At 42.8% G+C, this 14,246-nt stretch overlaps 1 protein-coding gene across 2 annotated transcripts in view; it reads left to right on the top strand.

The window, feature by feature from the left end:
* The window catches only part of kndc1 (kinase non-catalytic C-lobe domain containing 1), a 328,087-nt gene that overhangs the window by 22,903 nt on the left and 290,938 nt on the right, over positions 1-14,246 (top strand). For both annotated transcript variants that reach the window (XM_085994745.1, XM_085994746.1), the window contains exon 2: positions 12,246-12,444. In XM_085994745.1, coding sequence (XP_085850871.1) covers positions 12,246-12,444 — 199 coding nt within the window. The remainder of the gene's footprint in view (positions 1-12,245; positions 12,445-14,246) is intronic.

A 14,246-nucleotide genomic window follows, 5' to 3' on the forward strand; every position in this document is an offset into this window, starting at 1 on the left:
TTTTTTTTAATTAAACTTTTTTTAAAGTTTGTATTTTGCTATTTAAGTTTCTCCCTTTTAATCCCACGTGTATGCCCCAGTCTTTATTTTGCTTTCTGTACAGTGATTTATATGTAATTTATATTTCCTGTTTTACCATCTGTGAGGTTTCTTCAGTTGGTTGATCATCCTGCCTGCTGCCTGCCCTGTTCACAGACCCAACAGATCCCCCGTAGAAGGCACCAAATTCAAACTGACATCAGAAAAGAGGAAATCGAGAGCCCGCTAAAACCTTGTGGGCAGCTTTTCTTGAGAACGTGAGCGCCCTTCCTTCGCCGCTGACCACAAAATATGGGCCATTATGTGTAAAACGAAAAGGACTTTGGATTGCATTTGTGATATTTGGCTATAAAGTTCACCCACTAGCTGCAACTTATTTCTGATTAATACCTAGACTTAGTAGAGGAGAAATGTGCCAGTATTTTATTTAGCAAGGGTTTGGTGTTCTTAATGTAATTGATGTATTTGTAATTGCTCAAGTCTGGATTAAGAACAGCAAACCACAATCTCCATTGGTTGAGCAGTATTACAGTAGATATTTTAAAATCAATTTATTTTGTTTTTGAATTTTTTATTTCCTAACAAGCTTAGGAGAGATGAAACTGCATTAAGGTAATATAGGTGGATCTAGCAAAGAAGCTTTCAATAGATTGTAAAGCCACTTTGCTTTAGTGTAGTTTTAACTAACTTTTGTAAACCAGCATGATTCTGGAATTTTATATAGACAGATTAAGTATATGCCTTGTATCCCTTTCAAACTAAGCTAGTAGGTGCAAAACAGCTTTTTTTTCTAAAATACTGGAAGGATACAATGACACAGTGCATTTGAGCACTAACAGACCAACCACAGAGAGATGGGTATAGATTGGACTTCCCCACACTGTGATGCTTCTGATTTCACTTACATCAGTGTGGAGTGGAGCCTCCGGGTAGCTAAGCATTCCTTTACCGGGAACAGAGGAAAATAAGAGAGAAGGTCAACCCAAGGCCATTCTCGCACATCTCCCAGCTGCTGTTTTGGAGTGACATTGGATGAGATCCTAGCAGCAGGTCATCTCCATCCTAGGCAGTTCAAATATTTCAATGTATGGCCCAAGGAAACTAGTGATTGGGAGGAAAAATTTATTCTCAAATTTAAATGAAAAGCTGGTAGCAAGAAATTTCTAAAGAATAAAATGAGCTATTTTTACTAGTACAGTAAGCCTTTCTGCTTTAAAGGGCTTAATAAAACATGATATGAACAGCACACCAGATATGGCACGTCATTTTTATACTGCTTATAATCATTAGCAAAAAACAGCGATCGATTAGGTTATGTGGTTAATGTGATTTTGTTAGTTGTAAATATCTGACGTCGCACCTAATAGCTATGTATAACCTTATAAATATTTATACGTGTCCATGGAATGTTAATCTGAGTTAAAACTGCTGACTTTCTCTTAGCAATGGGGTAATAAAATGTTGCATTTAATAGGATGTAAACGGTGGTTTGACCTGAGGGGTTGGGCACAATTTGAAAGAACCATGAGCTAAAAATTTTAATCTAATCTTATAATTCTACGTTAAGATCAAAAATAAAAAGCAAAACAGTTCCACCAAACAGTTGAAAAATTGTGACAGATGAGTGCCCAAGTTGGTTCCTAGTATGACTACTGTTGTCAACTAGCATATGTCAAATAACTAAATAACGATTGTGAATTTAGTTCATGCACAGTACTTTAGTTCTCAACAGCAAATGAGTGGGAAGTGTGTTACTATGGTAACACCAGATTGTTTTTTCATTTTAATGTTGTTTCAGAACACTTATCTGTTTTTAAATATTCGGTGTACACTGATTGGGGAATTATTTCTTTACTACCTTTTTGCGCACACTGAATCACAAATCTTAAATATTAAATTTTGTGGCTATCCAACTAGCTGGAGATATATATCACTTTTTCCTTTACTAATTCATTTTTATTGAAAATATACAAGATCTATTCTAAAGCAGAAGAACCTCAAAAATGTGTTTAAGCTGTGTGTAAAATAGAAATAGCCCTAGACTACAGGAGCTGCTATTATTTTTATCAGTCTGAACTGTATAATACTTGGAAAAAAGGGTGTAAGTCTTGTTTTGTTCGCCACTTTCTACCACCAGGAATCAACCTGTGGGTCTGGATCACCTAAGGCCTCACATCAGCGACTCACCAGACATTTCTATCCCATCTGGCACCTGGGTAGGAGGTTGCCTGCAGTTGTATAGAAAAAGCATCACTATGGATGCCTATTTCCATGCATCACAAATCCATCCATCTTTCCCCACAGGGATATAGATTTGGGAGATTAGGGGTAACTGGTTATTTTCAGTTTAGATAGTTGAGATCAAAATGAACTGGTACAATGGCAGATTTCTAGTGGTTTATTACAATGCAGCAACGGGAAGTGAGCTTCTCTTATCTGCAATAAAATGATGGCATTTCCATGTGCATGCTCAATTTGTGGCTTTCCCAGATCCCGTCAAGTTAGGCTATTTTCCTATAATGTGTGTAGGATGTATATAATTTGAAGAATGAAGAAGTATAGGAAATCTATCTTTACATTTTGGCCCAGAAATTGGTGTCGGGGGCTTCCCGCGGGTGCAAGCCCCCGACCTACACTTACATAGCGCGCCGACAGTTGAAGCCTGGCCCTGCGTGGATTTCCTGTCAGTGGCCCGGTTCAGCTCCCGGCACGCTGTGCTTGCGTGATCCAGCGGCGTAGTTAGTTCGATGAGCCGGCTGGGATCACGTGAGCACTGGGCAACCAATCGGAGGTTGCAAAAGTTCATTCATGAGTTTGATAGTAAGAACTGTCAAACTCATGAAAACTCCGGGTGCCCAAAACAGTACTTAAACTTCAAATAAAAGTTTTTTAAAAATCCCACTAATTAAATGAACTATTAATAACTGTAAAAAACTAATTTAAACAATTATTCAAATTTTTGAAAAAAATAATTTTTTAACAAATTGGGTCTAAAAATACACTTACCTTACTGTAAAGTCTTTAAAAATAATAAACCTGTGGAAAAAAATTTCTAACTTTAATTAATAGACCACTTACCTTTTAAAACTAAGTACTTACGTCTGCTTTTTTCTCGCGTAAAAACTGGAGGCCTTATCGCACGGGCAACCCTGTAAAAAAAAAGGAATTTCAGCGCGCACGCGCAGATTCCTGCACACACGCGTTCGACCTCTGAACCCCTTGGTTCAGAGGATCGGAAATGCCGGTTTCCCGCACATGCGCTGTGCATGCAGAAAACCGGCAATTCCATCGGTCCCACGCGTGAGTACATGGTGCTTACTCACGTGTTGGGACCCGAATTACTGGGCCTTTATGTTTAGGGTGAGTAGAAGATAACTTTGAAAACAGATTACAAATATAGTATTAAACACTGCTATAAATGGCAGTACAGATCAGAAGGTCATGGGTGTGACCCATGGTCTGTGCTGAATTAGTTGATCTCGGCTGCATTGTTAGTTGGGGTGCTACAGCTGGCCTCACTGGGAGGTGACAAGTCATCCTGGATTGCAGGTCAATCCTGCTGAACAAGATGTTTGGCCAGGACCTGAAATGCACCCACAATGCTTATTTTAAGGGGCTGAAGTTTATTAAGCTTCATTCAATTAATTTGAATTCTCACTCGTGATGGGTTCTTTCCACTGAAACTGTTTAATTTGAATTCAACCTGGCTCAAGCAAGACAGAACAGACAATGTTCTTGAGCTATCCAACTTGGTGGAAAAATAGAATGAATTTGCTGAGGAATTTGGAACCTACCCTTTGTCACATCATGGGTCAGTTACTTAAAAAATAACCTATGAACTTCAGAGCAAAACATGGGGAGGGAAGTGATGTTCACACAGAAAATGTTGACAACTGGCTGCATGATGAAATCCCTGCCATTTTATCTTGTTATAAGCAGTCTGATGACATCGTTAATGCTAATGAAACTGGCCTTTTGTTACAAGCTATCCCAGATAGAATGTTAGCGTTCATTGTGAAAAATGCTTGGGTGGGTAAAAACTAAGTAGTCATTTGCCATCATAATTTGTGCTTGCACGACTTGGGGAACGGAAACTGCTGGTAATTGGGAATTTCAGAAACCGCTGATGCTGATGTGGTTTTGTTACTCTGCCTGCAACCTACAGAAACAATAAGAAAGTGGGGATGACTTGGGTGCATTTTTTTGAGGAGTGGCTGTAAAACTTTGGCTGAAGCATGACATCTCAAGGCAGAAAAGCCATCTTGATTGCTGACAACTGTAGGGATCATGTGCAGTGCCTGCATCTAAAAGCAGAATCAACTGCCAACTGCCTTTAGCACTGCAAATTAATTCCACCAATGGAGGAAGCAGCTACATTTGACACAGTCAAGGATTCCACACAGGCACTAATGGTCAAATCTTGAAAGTAAAAAAGAAAGACTTGCATTTATATAACGCCTTTCACGACCTCAGGATGTCCCAAAGCGCTTTACAGCCAATTAAGTACTTTTGAAGTGTAGTCACTGTTGTAATATAGGTAACGCGGCAGCCAATTTGCGCACAGCAAGGTCCCACAAACAGCAATGTGATAATGACCAGATAATCTGTGTTAGTGATGAAGCAGCAAACCTCTTGGAGTTCATTAGTTCTCTGTTGCGATGCTAGCAAGCCTGAACTTTGAATCCAATATTGTCGGTGTTGACAAGGAAGCCCTGAATGCTGACTGACGTGGAAATTGTTGATGTTGTTCAGGAGGAGGATACTCCTAGTGGGGGAGGTAGGCAGAGGGGGAGAGTGAGAGGCCTGAGCAACTGGATCCTGGGAGCAGGTGTTAGAGGATCTAGCTCCCGCCCACAGCCAAAGCATCCAATGCTGTGCAGTTGCTGAGGAAGTCGATGATGCTGTGCTAGATGTCATGATGGAACTCTTTCTCTATGGTAACTACTTTGTGGATGAATGTGCTGTTAGCAGGAAGCAAACTGCAATCAGATTATTTTACAAAATGACTGAACATTACGTTATGTAACTTGTACAGCACTCAAGTTTCTATAGCTGCATTATGCTATTCTTTTAGTCTTCCTTTAAACTTTGCTATTTCATTAAATTTGCTTAATTTGAACTATATGATCATTCACATTTTTCCAAGTAAATATAGACTTTGAATCAACAGAAGTAGACTGCATTCCACAAAGCCACTCCTCTGTGTGAAAATAAATTTCTACTTTTGTGTCATATTTCAGACTTATTAATTTTGTATTTTGGTCTGCAAGTTCTGTAATTACAGTTTAAGTTATATACTTCGGCCAGAAGTTTCCTTGGAGCTCTGCCACTTTAACTTCATCAGAAATGTGGCAGAAATCCCGTTTCTGCATGTACCTGCGGTGAAGTTACACTGGTGCAGCAGGAGACGCTCTGAGGAAATTCCAGACCTTTGTTATCCATGGTTTTCATCAGCCAGATTTTGCTGTGAGCGGCTAAGAAACGGCTTTTGCCATTCACCACGCATACAGTTAACCACAGACTTTTAGCAGGCTTGTCAGTGGAGACTTCCACTCATCTGCCAGCTGTTTGAATTTGGCACCTTCTACAGGGGATCTATGGCATCTGTGAGCAGGTAAAGCAGCAGGGAGGCTTTTGAACCAATCAGATTGAAGAATCCTCACTGAGACACGCAGACTGCAAAGTAGTAAGTAAAAATCCGAAAATATAAATTACATTTAAATCATTGTACAGGAAGTAAAATAAAGATTGGGACATATACATGGGATTAAGGGAAAGACATAAAAGAGCTAAACAGAAAAACTTAAAATTATTTTAATTTTAATTTTTTTTGAAATCTGCAACATTAATTTTTTTCTGAGGGAATGAGATTCCACACTTATAAAGATTACTACGGTATTAAAAAACTCAGTTACTCCTGATTGAACAAGCCCTAACCTTTTCATCTGTCTTTCGAGTGAGAATAGTGGGTAATTAGCCTAAGTTCACACCATGACAGTGATCTCTGGGCAGATTCCATTGGCAGAGACTCCACAGCGCAGCGTGTGGAGGAGCCGGGTATCACTGACAGCAACGTCCAGATTTCCGCGTTTAACTGCGCATGTGCGGACACCAGAAGTTGCTGTCAGTTTTACCCTGTAATAATGGTGAGCGCCGACAGCCTCGCCATTATTAGTACAACAAAATCCAGGCCATCAATTTTACAGTATGCATCATGATGCCTCTCATTCTTCCATGTGATTAAAAACAAGCCCCATTCCTTTCACTTTTCTTAACTTGGATCTTTAAACTGTTGAATCTTCTTTCCCAATCTTCATTGAGCACTCTACTGCATTAATGACCCCTTTGAATGTAGGGTGCACAAGAACATATATAGATAATATTCTAAATATAGTTGGTTATTCTAAGGCATTTTATCTGGTTTGACATAATATATTAGACAATCAGCTGAACAGTATAACATTTTTCATCATGGTAGACTAAGTGAGTTTAGAGATAAATAGCAATTTGTCCAAACTAGTGGAAGCAAATATTGGCGTAACTTGAGAACATCAGCAGTGTTACAACAGGACTAATCACAAATAACGGAAAACAATTTATTTTAGCTGGTTGATTTTCATAAATAGTACAGATAGTTGAAATGTTGCTTTTTAGATATCTTGATATTTGAATTATATTCTGTGAGGTTGTGGCGGAGCCACTTAAGGACTCAGATCATTTGTATATAATTCCCTTTAACAACATGTTAGCTACAGCCTGAGCCTGTATCTTTATTTATACTGTTTACTTGTACAGAGCGTGATTACTTTAACAGCGCGGGTAAACGCGATGACGTCACGCCGTTCATCACGTGATCCCCCACTGGCGGGAAGAACGTGATGACGTCATGACGTCAACCACGGGACCGCCCGAGCAGTCCTCGTGGAGCCTCCGAACTAAGCAGACCTACACTCGATGTTCTCCTGTAGTTTCTTGTTTAAACCTGTTAGTTTCCATTAAACTTCGTTTTGTTTGATCGCCTGAGTGGACCGCAGTCTTTGGATAGGGACTAGACATTCCGACATTGGTGACCCCAACTTTTGCGAACGGTTTTCGCAGAAGATACTCAACATGGAAACGAATGCCGTTACATTGAAGCTACCGCAGTTCTGGGAGCAACAGCCCAGTTCGCCATCAGGGACATCGTTGCAGATCAGACCCGTTATTATTACGTGGTCTCCGCCCTCGACAGCGCCACAGCCTCGTGGATCGTCAGCCTTCTTGCTAGTCCGCCTACTGATCGCAAGTATGACACGTTAAAGGCGCGGTTGCTGCAGGTCTTCGGGCTCACGAAGTCGGAGCGCGCCCGCCGGCTGCTCGCTATGCCCGGCCTCGGGGACTCCAAGCCGTCCGAGCTCATGAGCCAAATGTTCACGCTCCTCGGTTCCGAACCAGAATGCTTCCTCTTCAGGGAGCTATTCCTCAGCCAACTACCGGAGCAAGTTCAGGCTGCCCTAGCCAGGTCCGAAGTCACAGACTGCGCGGAGCTTGCTGCCGAAGCGAACAAGATTTTCACGGTGACACAGCAGCAATGCGCTGCCACGAGGCGCCCATCCCCCACAGATGCTGCTCCAGCTCCTCAATCATCGGGGTTGTGCTTCTACCACGCCCGTTTTGGCGTGAAAGCAAGATGCTGCTGCCCTCCCTGCAGCTTTTCGCTCAAAAAAAAACATCTACAGCAACCCTGGCGAAAGAGGTCCGGGTCTAACGAGCGCCCCGCGGCTGTGATGGCCATCGGAGATTCGGGAAAGCTTCTCTTCATCACCGACTCCCTATCTGGTCGACGTTTCCTTTGCGACACCGGGGCGCAGTGTAGCATCCTACCTGTGTCAAATCTCGATATACAAGCTGGGGGCCACGGCCCCTCCCTTGTGGCGGCTAATGGTGCGGACATTCGGTCCTTCGGAAGGCGGCGGGTTCAGGTGTGTTTCGATGGCCAGCGCTTCCACTGGGAATTCATCATGGTCAAAGTCTCGCGGGCCATCCTCAGGGCGGATTTTTTGTGCGCCAACGGCCTCCTGGTCGATGTCAAGCACCGCCGGTTGATCAATGCGGCCACGTTCCACTCCATCCCCTGCCACCGCGGTAACACCGTGCCGCGCACTGTCTCCTGTGCGTTCTCACCTCCAGATGACTTCACTCGCCTCCTCGGAGAGTTCCCAGATCTGACTAGGCCCAATTTCTCCTCCTCGGCCACGAAACATGGTGTAGAACATCACATCATCACTACTGGCCCCCCGGTTTACGCAAGGGCCCGACGACTCGAACCCGGCAAGCTCGCGGCTGCGAAAGCGGAGTTTGACCCGCTTCCAAGTGCCACCATCGCCCTTACCACCGACACGTCGGACTACGCAATCGGCGCAGTGCAGCAACAGTGGATGAATGGGATGTGGCAACCACTGGCGTTTTTCAGCCGTCAACTACGGCGAAACGAAAGAAAGTACAGCACTTTCGACCGGGAGTTGCTGGCCCTTTTTCTAGCCATCCGCCATTTCCGGTTCTTATTAGAGGGTCATCTGTTCACGGCTTTTGTAGACCACAAGCCACTAACGTTCGCTATGGCCAAGACCGCCGAACCGTGATCAGCTCGGCAACAACGCCACCTGACGTTCATTTCGGAATTCACCACGGACATTCAGCATTTGGCCGGTAAGGACAACCTGGTGGCGGATTGCCTCTCCCGCGCGACTGTTCAAGCAGTCCAACTCGGAATCGACTATGCCCTAATGGCTGCGGATCAAGCCTCGGACCCAGAGCTCCAATCATACAGAACCAGCCACTCTAGCTTCCAAGCGGTTGACGTCAAATTCCATACCGCAGGCACCACGCTACTTTGCGACGTCTCCATGGGAGCTCCCCGCCCTATCGTACTAGTCGCCTGGCGCCGAAAAGTGTTCAACGCCATACACGGGTTGTCACACCCTGGCATGAAGGCCTCGCAAAGGCTGATGTCATCAAAATTCGTCTGGAGGGGTATGCACATGGATGTCCGTGACTGGGCCAACACCTGCATGGTCTGCCAAAAGGCCAAGGTACAGCGTCATGTAAAAGTTCCATTGGCCACTTTCGTTGTTCCGGAGCGTCGGTTCGACCACATGAATGTGGACCTCGTGGGGCCGCTTCCACCTTCTCAAGGTTTTACACACATCCTCACAATGGTAGACCGCACCACTAGATGGCCCGAGGCAGTTCCTTTGGTTTCCACCACTTCGGCAGACGTAGACAGAGCTTTCATCTCCTCTTGGGTTGCTCGTTTCGGGGTACCGGTGGACATCTCTTCCGATCGTGGACCGCAGTTTTCCTCTGAGCTCTGGAACGCTGTGGCTCAGGGGCTCGGCACCAAACTACATCGCACCACCGCCTATCATCCACAGGTGAACGGCCTGTGCGAATGATTCCACAGGTCGCTCAAAGCCGCTCTGCGGGCCAGTCTTCAAGGCATGGGATGGGTGGATAGACTTCCATGGGTCCTTTTGGCTCTTCGTACAGCGCCCAAAGAAGATTTGCAATCGTCCTCGGCGGAACTCGTATATGGCCAGCCACTCTGAGTACCAGGGGATTTCATCCCGTCTCCAACAGAGCTGTGGTCCGCATCCCAGCAACTCGTCAGCCACCAGGAGGCAGCCAGATGTTTTGCTCCAGTGCCTACATCGCATCACGGCTTACAGAGCTCCCATGTTCCAGCTGAGCTGAAGAGCGCTGAGTACGTGTTTATCTGACACGACGCCCATCGGGATCCGCTCAAGCCCCCTTACACTGGTCCCTTCCGCATCATAGGGCCGGGAGACAAAACCTTTTGGGTCGATATCGGAGGTAAACCGGACCACATTTTGGTTGACCGGTTGAAGCCGGCACACTTAGGCCTGGACCGCCCAGTCGAGATCGCTCAACCGCCAAAATGTGGCCGACCGCCCACAGTCGCTGTGCCAGATCCACCACAACCGCCCGCCAGTTCGACCACCACCCATCAGCTTCCACTTCAGGGTTACAGAAGTCGCTCGGACAGGTTTGTCAGGCCTCCTCGCCGTCTCACTTTTGCTGTTAAAGACAATTTTGGGGGGGGGCGCATGTGGCGGAGCCACTTAAGGACTCAGATCATTTGTATATAATTCCCTTTAACAACATGTTAGCTACAGCCTGAGTCTGTATATTTATTTATACTGTTTACTTGTACAGAGCATGATTACTTTAACAGCGCGGGTAAACGCGATGACGTCACGCCGTTCATCACGTGATCCCCCACTGGCGGGAAGAACGTGATGATGTCATGACGTCAATCGTGGGACCGCCCGAGCAGTCCTTGTGGAGCCTCCAAACTGAGCAGACCTACACTCGATGTTCTCCTGTAGTTTCTTGTTTAAACCTGTTAGTTTCCATTAAACTTCGTTTTGTTTGATCGCCTGAGTGGACCTCAGCCTTTGGATAGGAACTAGACATTCCTACAAGGTCTTGCTTATTACATTTGTGGAAATATTAATGACTGGTAAAACAGGGTGTTATTTCCTTTATTTAAAATATATTGTAACTAATTAACAATGTATTCTGATACACCTGGGAGTGATTGACTGGAAAATCCCATTCAGTTTTTGTGTACTCCACTAAAGGAATAGAACAGTTGTGTGAGTTACAGCTTAAGTCACTGTGGACCTGACCTACATTTACATAACTTGTTCAAATCCTGCAGCAGAGAGCTCGCCTTTCCTTTGTGCAGCTGTTCTGAGGAGAACCCACAATGCCGCAGTATGTGCACAGGACTAGTTACCAATAAAATGTGCCAATTCTGTTTGGTTACATTTGGCACATTCAATCACATGTATTATCAGTTTTGTTAGTTCCCTATAATTCTCTATTTTAATGGTTTACTATTTATTTATGCATGTATTACTCCAAACAACAGTATATACTTCCTCAGTTAATTATTCCACACAATAAGGACATGCAGCTCTCAGCGAATCACTACTGAATAAAGAGGTAGCTGAAAGTGGTTGGTCTTAAATTAACACCCAGCAATGTTTGATTTTTCAATATAATTTCAATAGTGAACGATACATGATTATTTGAAAGTTCTGTACTCCTTGATGCAATCGTACTACAGTGCAGTGTTTACTAGCAATAAAAACCTCATAGTCAAAGAACTATTGGCCCAGATTTTGCTGTACTAATAACAGCGAGGCTGTCAGCACTCACTATTATTACAGGGTAAAACTGACAGCAACTTCTGGCATCCGCAATCCGGCAGTTGCTATCAGTGATACACTGCTCCTCCACAGGGTGCGCTGTTGCAGTCTTCACCGACGGAATCTGCACAGAAATCACTGTTAAAGCGAGAACTTAAACTAATTACCGACTATAATCACACTAAAGACCGATGAGAAATTTAAGCTTTGTTCAATCAGGAGTAACTGAATTTTTAATGGCATAGTAAGTGATAATTACTGCTGAACAACCTCTCTGGCCCTGAAAAAATAATTTTACAAGTGTGGAGTCTCATTCCTTCAGAAGAAAATTTATGTTGCAGATTTTTTTAAAAAATTTAAATAATTTTTATATTGTTTTTGTGTTTTGCCCTTTTATGTCTTTCACTTAATCTCATGTGTTTGACCCAATCTTTATTTCACTTCATGTACAATGATTTAAATTTAATTTATATTTCCTGTTTTTTACTTCCTGCTTTGCTATCTGTAAGGACTCTTCAATCTAATTGAACAGTATCCCTGCTGCTTCACCTGCTCACAGATGCCACAGATCCCCTGTAGAGAGCGCTGAATTCAAACAGATGCCAGAAGAGTAGAAATCTCAGCTGACAAGCCCACTAAAAGTCTGTGGGCAACTGCATGCAAGGTGAATGGCGAAAGCTATTCCTTTGTCGCCCACAGCAAAATCCGGGCCATTGGCTTTAGAATGATTGTTGCCTGGAATTAACTTAGTTTATACAGTACATATCAATAGTGGTGGCTCTTAAAGCACAATTAAATCTTCTCTAAACTAATCTACATTTAATCCGCCTGTTCAATTTATGCCCCTTTTTAATTATCTACAGAAAAGCTATGGAAAGTCGTCAATGTTGATAGGCTGTGCCTGTACACAAATAAAATTCTAAAAAAAATAACCTGTTTCACATACTGCCAATGCTAGTTTCTTATTTAATTTATGTATTTATTTGGCAGGAGAATGTGTCCCTTGCTGACATCCTGTCATTACGAGATAGCTGCCTCAGTGAGCAGGATATCTGGGCAGCCTGCCTAGAATGTTGCCTTTCAATGAAGAGCATCTCCCACACGCCACTCTTTCATACTCTCTGTATCACCCCGGATACGTTGGCTTTCAATGCTAATGGGAATGTTTGCTTCATGGAGCAGCTGAGTGGTAAGTACAGTGTGCTCTTCAAAAACCTTTCTTACACATATAGCAAGGGCTTCAGTGAACTTAACATGATGCAATGTATAGCTTCTACTACCAATGTTTCCTTTCTTTGAACTCATTATTTATTATTTTCCTTTTTTGATTAAAAAAATACCTTATATAGACATATTTGGGAGGAAAAATCTAAACTTCAGTAATCAACCATTTACAATTTCAGTTCTCCAAAAAGCTCTCTTTAACTTGGAAGACTAGGAGATAATAAATCTTTGGAATTCTTGACAAAAGAAGGACCAGGTTGAAGTATTTAAAATAAGTGATTTTCATTTGCACATAGGACCTGAACCATCCCTGAAATGATCAGTAGTAAGAGAACTTAGCTGTAGTAATGTAATAAAATCAATTAGTCAAAAATGGTAACTAGAAGCAAGAATGTGATTTTCATTGCTTCATTACATTTCCCTTCCAACCTCCCTCCTATGTAACTCATTAGCAGTCTATGTACAGCATTTTACTAATGAAGGCATTAATTTTAGCTAGTTGAACTATGTTAATTTTTAAGTTTTGAATTAAAAACATATTAGTCTCTTCTCATATCACATTCTCTACAGCTGGGTGTCCAAACCTTTGCCCTGTGGCCCATGAAACTCAGCACTTCTGTTTTGTACTCACTGGTTTATTCTGTTTGAATTTTGTGGGCCTGGAAAGGGCTGTTCTTAGGGCCTTGTTCCTAAATCTGAATGTTAAATCTGGTTGTATCCACAACTTGAGATATATGCCAGTTAATGGGAGGATTGATTTAAATTTTAGATGTGGCATGTGTGGCTTCATGGTATGAACTTAAGTGGCTCACACAGACAAAGACCTTGGACACCACTATTATATCGTGCATTTACAAGTTTACTTTACATTCTGAACAATGAAAAATTATACACAAGCAAGACTTACAGGTTAATAAAAATACCAAACTAATCGACTTGTTGGTATTATTTTCCATATTTCTGCAACATTGAAGCACTCAATAGATCTGCACCAAAGTACATTAAAATACTTGTCACTAATCCGAACTGTATATGGATTATATTATGTATCAATAGACATTCATAGTCATACCTACAGCTTGTCAGCCTTACTTATACTTTCAGGCTTCCACTTCACTTGACAGGTATATTAAGCATCCTCCACTAATTTTAATACTGACTTTTAATCTGGCATCTTTTTTTACAAAGTGTAGTGAGTGCACCATTACCATGGTGTTCATGCATTTAGGGTTATGCAGCAAGACCTAGACAACATTCAGGCTTGGGCTTAGAAGTGGCAAGTTCCATTCGCGCCACACAAGTGCCAGACATTGACTATCTCCAACAAGAGTGGTCTGCACAGAGCAGGATTAAAATGCAGTGTACTTAAACAGAGTGTTTTATATGGGAATTTGAAAAGAGTGGGAATTCGGAGAAGAGGGGAAGGAGTTGCTGCATTTTACCAACACTACTTGTAGTGCTTTGTGTTACAGGTAGATATTTAATTTCAGTACCCATAACTTAATCTAGATCAAGTAAGTAGTCAAGAAACTACACTGTAAACTAAGTTACCTAATTACAAATGTAATTAAATTTAATTCAATAAAACAAGGTCTTATAGGGATGGCAGTGCAGGTGGTGTGCCGCAACTGCAGCATACGGGAGTTTGTGGAGAACATTGTGATCCCGGACAACCACCTTTGCAGGAAGTGCCTGCATCTTGAGGAACTTCAGCTTAGAATTTTTGAGCTGGAGTCTGAGGTGCAGACATTGTGGGGCATCAGGAAT

The sequence above is a fragment of the Somniosus microcephalus genome, chromosome 8 (genome assembly GCF_052327205.1).
Source record: "Somniosus microcephalus isolate GS21.2 chromosome 8, FLI_Smic_1.0, whole genome shotgun sequence".
NCBI lineage: Eukaryota > Metazoa > Chordata > Chondrichthyes > Squaliformes > Somniosidae > Somniosus > Somniosus microcephalus.